The 11,869-nt window shown below is 45.8% G+C and overlaps 1 protein-coding gene across 1 annotated transcript; it reads right to left on the bottom strand.

Annotated features, from left to right (window-relative positions):
* Nucleotides 1-994: 994 nt before the first annotated feature.
* Nucleotides 995-10,848, bottom strand: SLC25A29 (solute carrier family 25 member 29). The gene is made up of 4 exons (XM_005483215.4): nt 10,548-10,848; nt 8,581-8,624; nt 3,981-4,064; nt 995-3,363 (listed from the first exon to the last, which is right to left on the bottom strand). The coding sequence occupies exons 1-4, from the start codon at nt 10,579-10,581 to the stop codon at nt 2,620-2,622; spliced, it is 906 nt and encodes a 301-aa protein (XP_005483272.2). The 5' UTR covers nt 10,582-10,848; the 3' UTR covers nt 995-2,619.
* Nucleotides 10,849-11,869: the final 1,021 nt, after the last annotated feature.

Genomic DNA, 11,869 nt, shown 5'->3' with positions numbered 1-11,869 from the left:
TTTAGTAAGCACTGCAAGTAAAACATTATATAGCCCTTTACTGTTTTAATGATATTAGTCTTCTAAGGAGACACTGTTTGCTTATTCCAGGTATTTGTTTCTGTTCCATAGTTCAATGTTGAACATAATTGTTGTTCCTGCTGAGAGAACAAAAGGTGCTTGACAGGAACTGACCCTGGCCATGGTCAGTGGAGGAGGCCTTGCTGTTTTCAGAGCCAGGAAATGCTTGACAGGGTTTGTGACAGCCATGTGTAGCTGCCCTTTAGGATGAACCAGTGAAGCCAGTACCTGAAGTAACCTCTGAAGAGGAGGACAGGAACCTGCTGGAGTGAGTCCAGAGCAGGGACACAAGGGTGGTCACAGGGCTGGAGCTTTGAACACAGGCTGAGAGAACTGGGGCTGTTCAGCCTGGAGAGGAGAAGGCTCTGGGGTCACCTCCCAGCACCTGAAGGGACTTACAGGGAATGTGGAGAAGGACTTTTCCCAAGGGCGTGGAGTTACAAGGTGTAACAGTTTCAAACTGAGAGTAGGTCAAGATTAGGTACTGGGAGAGATTCCTTACTGTGAGAGTGGTGAGGTGCTGAACAGGTTGCCCAGAGAGGTTATGGACACCTGGTACTTGATTTGGATGTGAGCGTGCAGGGACCCAGGACTCGTTGTCCCCAGTTGTGCAGCCTTCGTGCTGATCAGCTCAGATTGCACCAGATAAATGCAGAAGAGGAAGTGTCCAAGCACAGGGGCAGCGCTTTGGCTCTGAAAGCAGGATTGTTCTTTCAGAAGAGGAAAGGTCAGTTTAAAGAGGTGAGGTCAGGCAACTTCCTTTCTTTGGTGGGGCCTGAGCCAAAGCAAGACCCTGCCCTTCTCAGTGATACACACAAGGCAGATACAGAGCAAGTTTTCCCTGGCAAAAACCAGAAACCCCATCCTCACGCAAGCTTGATTTAACACAAAGCACCATCTGAGTAAAACATTAAAAATCCCAAATTTCAAACAATCAAAGGCAAAATTTTAAAAAAATTTATTCCCTCAATATATATATACAAGAATTGACATACTTCTGTACAAAGGTGTAAATGGTCTTTGCTGTGATTTGTTGTGCATATGCAGCTTAGTAGACAGATTTAACATTCAATTTGAATCTCAGTGCAAGTAGGCACTAAAACATCCACCATACCTTCAAGGTATAAAGAAACATACCAATTGTACAGGTTTCTCCAGCATATTTTGTTACAGTGCAAAATGCTATGAAACAATGCTTCTTTAGAAAATTCATATATATTAAACACATATTGCACTTGTCCCAACCAAAAGTGTAACACATTGTACTTACTGAACTAGTTTGATATGTTTGAAAACATTGCTCACACACGTACAGTCCTTCCTCTTGGCTCTTTGTGCCAAATATGTGTAGCTTTTAGCTCAAATCTTAAATAACTCATTGTAGCTCTTTGGCTAATTCAATTCTTCTTGAACAGACTGGTAAAAAAAAAAAATACAGCAGATTAATGTAACAAGAAAATTCTCTAAGACCCTTTTCAGACTTCTTTCCACTAGCACTGTAACTTAATACATAAAAATCAGTATTGTTCAAATTCATAATGCAAGTGTATTGAACAGTGGGCATTTCAGACACTTACACCCCTGTTTTCTGAAAAGGTATGAAACCTCCAATCCTAGATATTTTACTTATTTCTAAGATACTTCAGGCTGCTAAGCTAACATTGCACCCACAAACATTTTGTGCAATACCACAGGCAGGACTTTGACTTCTGTACATCACTGGCTGCTATGGGGCATGTTGGGAGAAGTGGTGCAAAGTTGCATTAACTTCAGAGAACAAAGTCCACCAGACTGAACCACTCAATGCAGTCTGTGCACCCACCAAATGAGAGAGAGGTGAGGGCAAACAACACCAGTCCTACTACATTTGAGTTTCCCTAAATCCTTACAAGCCTTGAGATTTGAGGAACAAGTGCATTTGAGTGCAGATGCTAACTTTGTGCTTAAGATATTTATTCAAAGCTGAAAGGTCAGGGAGTAACTTAGGTACAAATTTTTCCGTTTGTTTGTTTTTTACAAATCAGTATGAACAAAGTTGCTACTAAAACCATTGACATATAAAAGCAAAGGAAAACTAAAACACAGGACTAGCTGAATGCTAGTCCATGCCTTTACAGTTCAGGGTTACCTGCAAAATGCCTCCACCACCAAACTTCTTCCCCTTCTTCACCTTAGAGGAGTACACTGGCTCCTGTCACATACAAAATGAGTATTTCTTTCATGAAAACATTTCTGCATTCAACTCAACTCGGTCATTCAGAACCTGAGTGAAAGAAAACTCAATTTCTGGTGCTAGAACACTCTCCAGAGCCTCTTCTGGAGCCACAACAGCAACTTCCTGAGGGCAGGTCCCCCTCTTACTTGAATACTACTAGTTGTGCAGTCCTGAATAAGGCAAGATGCTGCTTATACAAGTAGTGAGATGAAATCCCAGTTTGATACATTTAGGAATTCTTTATACAGATAGCATAACTCTACACTACCTGTGTGGGCCAAGTGTTCATGTTTCACAAAACCCAACCAGCTGGGCTTTGGATGGGGAGAACAAGGAGAGAAGGTTCACATACTGGAAGGCTGAGGGATCACCGGAGCCGGCTCGCATTCGGGAAGGTTGTCCTCTGACTTCATGTACATCAGGAACACAGTGACAGTGGCAAAGGTGGCTGCATTGACGGGAAAAGCACGGAGCAGCGTGGAGGTGAGGCCCCTGGTGAACACCCTCCAGCCCTCCTCGTGGTAGCTCTTGCGGATGCAGTCCAGGATGCCGCTGTACTGCGTGACGCCCCCGACGCCGTCGGCCTGCAGCCGCGACTTGATCACGTCCATGGGGTACGTGGAGAGCCAGGACACAATTCCTGACATCCCCCCGGAAAACAGCAGCTTGGGGATAACATAGCTGTCCTCAGCCTCACAGCCCAGGTACCGAGTCATGCAGTCATAGGTGAGGAAGTAAAAGCCAAAGCTTGGAGTTTCTCGGATGAAGGTAGAGACCATGCCCCTGTTGATGCCCCTCAGCCCTTCCTTCTGGTAGATTTTGATCAAACAGTCCAGAGAATTTTTGTAGTTCTTCGTTTTCAGTTTGTATTCTCCCGTTCCTTGAAGCTGCATCCTTGTCTTGGCCAGCTCCATGGGGCAGCAGATGACACACTGGATGGCCCCTGCTGCTGAGCCTGCAATGAACTGGTTCAGAGGAGTGTCTTTGCCCAGAGCACGGAGGGTGTTTCCTTGCACACCGAACACCAGAGCGTTAATGAATGTCAGTCCCATCATTGGTGACCCAATACCTTTATAGAGTCCAAAAGCCTAATGGAAGAAGGGAGGAAAAACCCTTTTTAGCAGTGTGTGGATAACTCCTCAAAGTGCAGAACACAGCCTTTCTGGCTCTCCCTTGTACCCCATCACAAACACCTTGTTTAGTAATAAGAATTTCATCTCTGTCTAGAACACAAACATCTCAGCAATCTAGCAGTACAAAAATATCACTGAACGCATTCAGAAAATAATCTTACTCCACCCAAAGATCAGTTCTCTGGCAAATTTTATACTTTTTTAAATAGCTTACTTAAAGCCTGAAGGCAACTTTTTAACAATGGTCCTAAAGTTTCAGCAGCAGCAAAAACACCTTGCCAATTTCTTCACTCACTGCTTAGATTCTCAGAAAACTAGTTATTTAAATAACTTCTTATTTTATTAAAGAAGTTAGCCTCAAAAGACCATCTTCTGACTTAGTGATCTTCTTCCCAAAGTTTGTGGCAAACTTCTGACTCCAATATCTGCCCTAGGGTGAGGGGAGGTTCAGAACATGCTTTATCTCTTGATCTTCAGCATTTGTCAGCTTTGTTTTTAACAGCTTTCCCACCCTCCTGAGCCAAAATACACAAAGATTAAAAAAATACACAAAGCAATAATTTTGTACTTACAGATTCTTGCTTTATGATGGACTGAAAGCAATGGAAAGTCCCACGGTAGAGAGGTTTCTCTACATTTTGAACTTGCAGACGGACCTATAAAAAGTTGTGTGAGACACCAATTTGTACATCAGGAACAGCCTAAAGGGTGAGCTACTGTCTGGTACCTATGTGGAGATTTTCTCTAGCAATGCATATGCAAGAGCACAGGCTGGACACTGGAATGCCACAAGTGGCACAATAATTTGAATAATCTTGTGTAAGTGTTTTGAATTAAGTTAGGGGAAAACATGAGGGGAAGAGGATCATTAACTTCTTGTAACTATTAGCAAACAGTAATGGAAGGGTACACTGACATCTAGAATTTCAAACAGATGCTTTCCAGTACAGACTACAACAGGGACTTTCTTTAGCTGCCAAGATTACTTCTGCTCACACTAAGGAATACCTGTGCAAACCTGAGACAATTTAATTAAAAAATTATTTGCAAGTCAAGCATGAGATTAGGATCATTTCAAAGGGATGGAAACTTTCTACAATACCCATAGTGTTTCTAAATGTCTCATTTGGGCCCATTCATTGAGATCTAATTTTTTTTTTTTTTCCAGAGGGTAGCTGGGCAGTGACTCTTAGGATGTCTGTCTTTGCAGAAGGGAAGGAGTAAAAAGCCATTTGTCCTTTTAAATTTCAGTCTGGTTTAGCTTTTTAGCCTGCTGAACGCAAGCAATTGGTGAGGGTATAGCTATTTCAAACCTTTAATGTCAGCAATCAATTAACTTTTCCAAAACAGCTGGAGAGACAAATGCTATTGTAGCTACTGCTCTTAGGAGATCCCTTTTCTGGATGCTTTTTAACCTATAATGGAAAAGTTCACTTCTGTTTTTTTCATGCTTATTTGCCCTCAGCACACTTTAAAAGAGTCTCAGTTCTACCTAGCTCAGATAAAGCTCTACACTCAGAAATGAAATCAGTTGATTTCACTGGATTGATAAAGTTATAAGTCTTTGATCTCCTACATGGAGGGATGCAATGAACTTCAGAAAAGAAGCTTATCAGCCCTGTAATGCTGCTGCTGCAACTCCAGGGCAAAAAACTTCAGTCTCTTACTCTGAGCAAAAGAAAAATATTTGCATCTATGTGAAAGATTAATGAACTTTTTTTTCATGGTTGCCTAAAGTAATAAAAAACACCACCACAGCAATGAAAGACTGTCATCTGTGCATCTAGAAAATGATTTATGGAGGTGGTTCGTCAGAATCCTATATTCAGGTTAGCTTTCTTCAAAGCAGAAAAAGAAATTGACAGTTTTAGTGTTTTTCCTAAAACATGTTATTTTATGCTTTGTAAATCAGAACTTTAATTTTCAGTGTTGTTTCAGTATGTGCATTAGTGTGTGCTAGCCATAGTGGGAGGCTGAGATCACCTTGGGTCTTGCAACATCTCAGCATTAAAAGCAGGATTACAGTAGGATTCAAAGAAAATAAATCCTCTGTCACTTAAGTGACTTTGGGGGTAGGCAGACTGTCAAAACTGTTAAAGAAGCAGGTCCACAGGCAAAGGCAGATCTTAACAAGCTGTCACAACTGCACAAACAAAGGTTTTACTCCATTTAGAATTTACTGTCATTGTTTCAAACCTTGTCTGTGACTTCTGCACGTAAGGGCTTTTGGGATTTGCAGCTTAGAAACCTTCTTACTTTATCTTTTCTGCTTGTGCTTAATAGTTTAGAATTAGCCATATCTGTGGGCTGAACTTCCTAGTGGAATTAGCCATATCTATGGGCTGAATTTCCTAGTGGCATACAGCTCCCTCTATTTTTGTCTAAATAATTTGTGAAATATTAACCAATTAAGCTTTGCTGTAGGGTAGAATATTTAGAGTGCTGATTCCCCAGGTCTAAGAATGAAAATCCTCTTTCTCTTGAGCACAGTGATGGTCACACAAGGGTACCCACATCAGCAAGCTGCCAGGTATGGCAATGAGTGCACATAAAACTTGCATTTCCATGTGTGTTAATGCCATATTCAACAAGCTCTTTAGTGTGTACAGCTATAGGAAAGATGAATCATGTGCAAAGTTTATCCACCTGTTCCCTTCATTGCCCAATAACCTAGCTTCCTTCTTCTGGGAAAACACTGTTCCTAAGGCTTGAGCTCCACTAAGAACACCCAGGAATTTCACATCACTGACGGACTTGCATGAAGGCACTCAAGACTAAATAAAGAAACCCAAAGCACTACATCCTCAAAACAGTCCAAGCATTCAATAATGTGGGAAATCAGTGACTTCAGAAGTATTTGAGCAATGAAAACATCATCCAAGATTATGTAGTGGATAAGACCTCAGCAGTAGAGTGCTTGAGATTTGGTTTGAGGCACTGTGTGTGGGAGTGTATACAGCCAGAAATGCATAGCAGAAAGAAGGTTCAGAATAAAACTACATTTTAAAAAAAAGGGATATTAAAACCCCGCTCCCTCCATGCCATAGCTGTAGAAGAGGGACACATCAGTTTAAAATTAAAAAGGGAAAAAGCTTCATAAGTCTTTCAGTTCTTTACTTGAACTTATACATTTGGGAATAAATTAAGACTGAGAGAAACAGAAGTGTTCACCTGGGCTATACTTACTAGGTAACTCTCCCGTGATGAGGCTTATCTGTCATCTACAACAAAGTAACACTTTTGCTGTTAATGAAGACAGCCCCTAGCTCAGAAAGTAAAGGCAGTTAAAAGCAAAAAAGCAATTTTATACATTACATCAACAAACCAGGGATAAAGAGTTTGCCAGTTCTGAGATCTGCTCAGCTGCAGGTTTTGCAGGGTGACTTCACCAGCTTAATGTCTCCCTGTGTGTCCCACCATCCCCCTCCCAGCTCTGTGAAACACCAGCACCAGCCAAAAAAAACCAAAAGAGCTTAAATGCTAAGGCAGATGTAAAACTTTGGCTTATCTAAGCAGCTTTGTTCAGTTATATTAAAAATGCACAGTCTAAGGTGACTAGCAGCTAGCCCTTTAAACACTGCAGAACAATAAAAAGTTAAGAATTAACACATATATATACACAAGTTATGCAATGTCTTTTTTTTTTTCCTCAAAGGGTGGTTAGTTTTTCCACATACAGTGGTGGCTATGCCAGCTAATAATACAAACATTAGTATTTGTTTTAACAAAATAGAGATACACAAGTAAAATACCTTCTAAAGGATAGGAAAATATAATGTGTCACACTGGATTTCATAAAATATTTGAAAACAAATTATTTGTTCTATTGTGAAGTAAGATGCTTTTTTCCCAGGCTGATACATCTATTTTGCAATGATACATTTGCTGAAACCAGCATGGGGGCCCCAGTTTTTACAGTTACATGTTCAGCTTCATGCAATAGAAGCCGTTCCACTTTAAAAAATAATAAACAAATCAACTAATAAACCTACACATGGTTACCTTTAGTCTGAGCATAGAATTTCAGCTGTTTTACTGGATTCAATGAAATGATTGATCACCTTTAGTTAAGCATGTAAAACTTGGCAGGGTGGGAGAGAAAAAGACAGCTGGCCCTGTACCACCATAATAAAAATTGTGCAAGTCTGGATGATGCTATTCCTGAAAACACAGTCTAGAATTCAGCTGAATTATTTAACTGTCAAATGTGCCACATTCTGAGCAACAAAAAGACAGATTTTACTGCTTGAGCAGCTTGCAAGGAGGATCAGTATCCACCAAGTCAGGAATTCTGTATGGAATTAACCATGTGCTGGAATACAGAATGTGCTGGGGTCCTGGGTAACACTATCAGCCCTTTGCATATCTAAATTCAGCAAGGTACAGGTGTTCCAAATATAGAACTACTACGTGGCACGCTGTCTGCTGCAGTCAAGTGACCTGATGGATTGCTTGAGCAGGGAATGCACTGATATCCCTTCCATTCTGCACTGCAAGGCTTTGATTAAGGCTGCCAAAAGATGACTCAAATTGTCATTCTGTTCTGGAAAATGGGCTTGGGCTTCTGAGAGCCCTGGCTGAGGGACCCTCCAAGGAGATCTCAAATTTTGTATTTATAATAGCTGAAGTATGTGTAACACACACAACTAACCATCAGAAAACCAATTTTTACTTGGAAAGTTATAAAAGTATATAATAATACTTGGAGGAAACAGCCCCCAGACAAGCTCCATACTGTGGATTTTTATTGATTTTCACCTAGTGCTACACATTAAGGAGTAATAGCAGAGCCTGAGGGGAAAACAAAAGACCAACCTTTCATCATACTAACAAAGTGGGTTTGAGTTACAAGTGCAGGGAGAGGCAGTTTCAGCAGTTAGTGTTGAACAGCTGCAGAGAAGCAAGCTTAGAGCAAAATTTACTTCAATGCAAAGTTGTATTTCCAAATATGACATTGCTACTGCACTGAACTTGCAGTTTTAGGCCAAGGTTTATGTTACTAAGTTTTCACTTCTGAAGAGCTGGAGATTGAAGAATCTAAACCAGTAACTGCAGAGGGCTGCTCCAAGCTTTCCCACACAGATTTATAATCCTACAATGTCTGGGGACTTTTTTTGCTCGGAGAAACGAAGTTTTCTACTTAAAAGAAAATACATTTCATAATGAACCCACCTTAACAGTGTCAAAGGGGTGTCCCACCAGCACACCAGCAGCACCTGAAATGAAATTAATGCCATGGTTGTTACTCTGAAGTTTCTTCCTGGCTCTGGAGCTACAGCAGGACCACCAGCCTGAGGTGTGAGTGCACAATACGGTTGGCAAACCAGTCAAACAGCATCCTACCAAGCCAGGAGATAAGAGATCTGCAATTCAGTCCTTCAGGCCAGCACCAGGTGCCTTTAGGCTTCCCAGAAAGGCTCTGAGCCCCAGGCAGGGGTTGAGCTGTGCCCACAGACTGTGCCACACCATATGGAGCGTGCAGCCACAGCTCCTGGCCTCAGCTCAAGGCACGGAGTGGGCAGAAAATGCAGGTTTCCTCTAAAACACAATATCCCATATGCATATTGCTCTGAGCAGGCACAGAAAACATGGGAACATCCCTGAAGGCAGCAGAGCATTAATGCTCTCTGCATTAATGGAATCTGGAATAGCCTTTCCAGCAGCACCTGCAGAGGGACCGCACACTACTGAAAACCTTGGCTTTATTCTAGCATCAAAGGACTTTTCAGAAGCCACACGCAGGCCTATTAGTTACACCGATCTGAACACAGGCATTGTGCACACACAGGCTGGAGGAATGAATCCTCTGTGACCCAGCAATCCCTACAATGATCGCTGACACCAGCGAGAGCTGCAGGAGCATCTGCGCCCCTTCCCACATCCCTAGAGGAGGAGATCTGCCCTCCCTGCACAGGGAGCCCCTTCCCACATCCCTGAGGAGCAGAGCTGCCCTCCCTGCACAGAGAGCCCCTTCCCACATCCCTGAGGGAGCAGAGCTGCAGTCCCTGCACAGGGAGCCCCTTCCCACATCCCTGAGGGAGCAGAGCTGCAGTCCCTGCACAGGGAGCCCCTTCCCACATCCCTGAGGGAGCAGAGCTGCCCTCCCTGCACAGGGAAGCCCCTTCCCACATCCCTGAGGAGCAGAGCTGCCCACCCTGTTGGAAAAGCCCCTTCCCACATCCCTGAGGAGCAGAGCTGCCCACCCTGTCGGAAAAGCCCCTTCCCACATCCCTCAGAGAGCAGAACTGCCCTCCCTGCACAGGGAAGCCCTTCCCACATCCCTGAGGGTGCAGAGCTGCCCTCCCTGCACAGGGCCTGCCGCAGAACGGAGCAGCCCAGGTTGTTTAGGGCCAGCACGGCGGCAGCACGGCCCAAGATAGAAAAGCAGCAACGTGCACGGTGTTCGGCACGGAAAGGCCAGCGGGGCGGCTGACCCCGAGGGAACCCTGGCAAGGCAAGGAGCACTAGGATGAAACCAGAGAGATGCCGAAAAAAGGAATTTAAAACATGTTTGCCTGGTTGGCAAGAAAAACAGCAAGCGCAAATACGCGAAAAGACGCGAGAATAAGACTCCTGCACACAATTTAACAACTGCTAAATATAGCAGGCAGCAGGCCGGGGGAGCGCAGGACGCGTGTCCGTGTTCGCCCCTCTCCATCTTAGCCCTGCCCGGGGTCACTGTGCTCAGGTCGGGGTTCCGATGGCCCCGCTGCCCCTGTGCTCGCCCCACACCCCAAACCTCCATCCCCATCCCCGGCTCCTCCCAGCCCGACACTGCGGCACTCGGGGGGCTCGGTGGCCCCGGGAGCTGCCCCGGCCCGGGCCCGGCCCCCGATGCGGCAGTTCGACCGCTCTCACCGCCCCGCATCATCCTCCGCTCCCAAAATAACCGCGCCCGGCCCTCCTTGCCGACCTGCCTGCCTGCCTTCCGCATTTCAAAAACATTTCTCTCTATCCCCTTCCCCGCCTCTTCTCTATTTCCTACCTTTTCATATTTCTCCCCTTACTTCCCTTTTTTTCCGCCTGTTTTTATTATTATTTTCCTCTCACCCCCTTCTCCCTCTTTCCTTTCCCCCTTTTCTCTCCCTTCCCCACCATTTTTAATGATTATTTTCTCCCCCTCAGACGCCGACACTCACCGCCGACGCATCCCGCCAGGAAATCCAGAGCCATGCCGGCAGCGTGGGCCCTGCGCTCTGGGCTCTGCCGCTGCGCCCCCCGCCCGGCCCGGCCCTTTCTAGCCTGGCGAGGCCCGGGCCGCGCCCCCGGGGGCGGGGGCCGAGGGACAACTCCCCCCGGGCCGCCCCCTGCACTGGCGGCCGCGCGGGGGCGGCTCCCGGCCGGCCGCGGTATGGAGAGGCCGGGAGTGCCGAGACTGCGCTTCCCTCGGCACCTCCGGCACGGCCCTCCCTCTCCCCGCCTTCAACCTGTCACTGCTCTCTCTGCAGCAGCTGCGCACTGAGCCAGGAGGAAAGGCTGAGAGAAATTTGGGCGGAGGGGGAAGAGCATCCCTCTTGTGATGTATCAATGGCACCTCGGTTGTTTTGGGGAGGGTGTCCTGGGGGGGTCCTGCTTCCTGGGAGAGGCTTGTGGTTGGAAAGCCTGAGGAGCTGATAGCGTGAGGACTTTGGAGGGGATGTCCCCTTTTAACAGGGGTAAAGTGCCTGCCAGACCTGTTACAGGGAAAGGCTGGGGGAGTCAGGACTGTTCAGCCTGGAGAAGAGAAGGCTGCAGGGACACCTTCACAGAACTGGAAGGGACCACAGTGTTGGTTCTTGTCCAGCCTTCCTGCCTAAGCAGGGTCACCCCAGAGCCCAAGGCACAGGATTGCATCCAGGTGGTTCTTGAATACATTCACTGAGGGAAAACTCCAGACCATTTCTGGGAAATCTATTCTGGTCTGCAGTCACTGCACAGCAAAGGAGTTCTTCATGTTCAGGTGGAACCTCCTGTGCATTGATTTCTGCCCAATGTCTCTTGCTCAGCACCACCAATAAGAACCTGGGTCCTTCTTCCTGACACCCTCCCTTCAGATGCTCACATGACTGAGTCCCTTCTCAATGGTTTCTTCTCAAGGCTGAACAGGCCCAGCTCCATCAGCCTGAGAGATGCTCCTGTTCCTGGATCAACTCTGCTGCCCTTTGCTGACTCACTCCTGGAGCTCCTTGTCCCTGTTGAGCAGCCCAGAGCAGGATACAGCACTCCAGGGCTGAGTGAGGGGCAGGATCACCCCCCCCAGTCTGCTGGCAACACTGGGACATGTCAGAGGAGCTGTGGGTGCCCCATCCCTGGAAGTGTCCAAGGCCAAATGGAATGGCACTTCAAACCTCCAGTTCTAGTGAGAGGTGTGTGTCCCTGCCCGTGGCAGAGGGGCTGGAACTGGGTGGGTTTGAGGTCCCTTCCAACCCAAACCATTCTATGGTTCCATTACCAGACTCTCCCCCAGAATATAATCCCAGAG

The sequence above is a fragment of the Zonotrichia albicollis genome, chromosome 6 (genome assembly GCF_047830755.1).
Source record: "Zonotrichia albicollis isolate bZonAlb1 chromosome 6, bZonAlb1.hap1, whole genome shotgun sequence".
Lineage (NCBI taxonomy): Eukaryota > Metazoa > Chordata > Aves > Passeriformes > Passerellidae > Zonotrichia > Zonotrichia albicollis.
The sequence above is the reverse complement of the archived record's forward strand: the minus strand, read 5'-3'. Positions and strand labels throughout refer to the sequence as shown.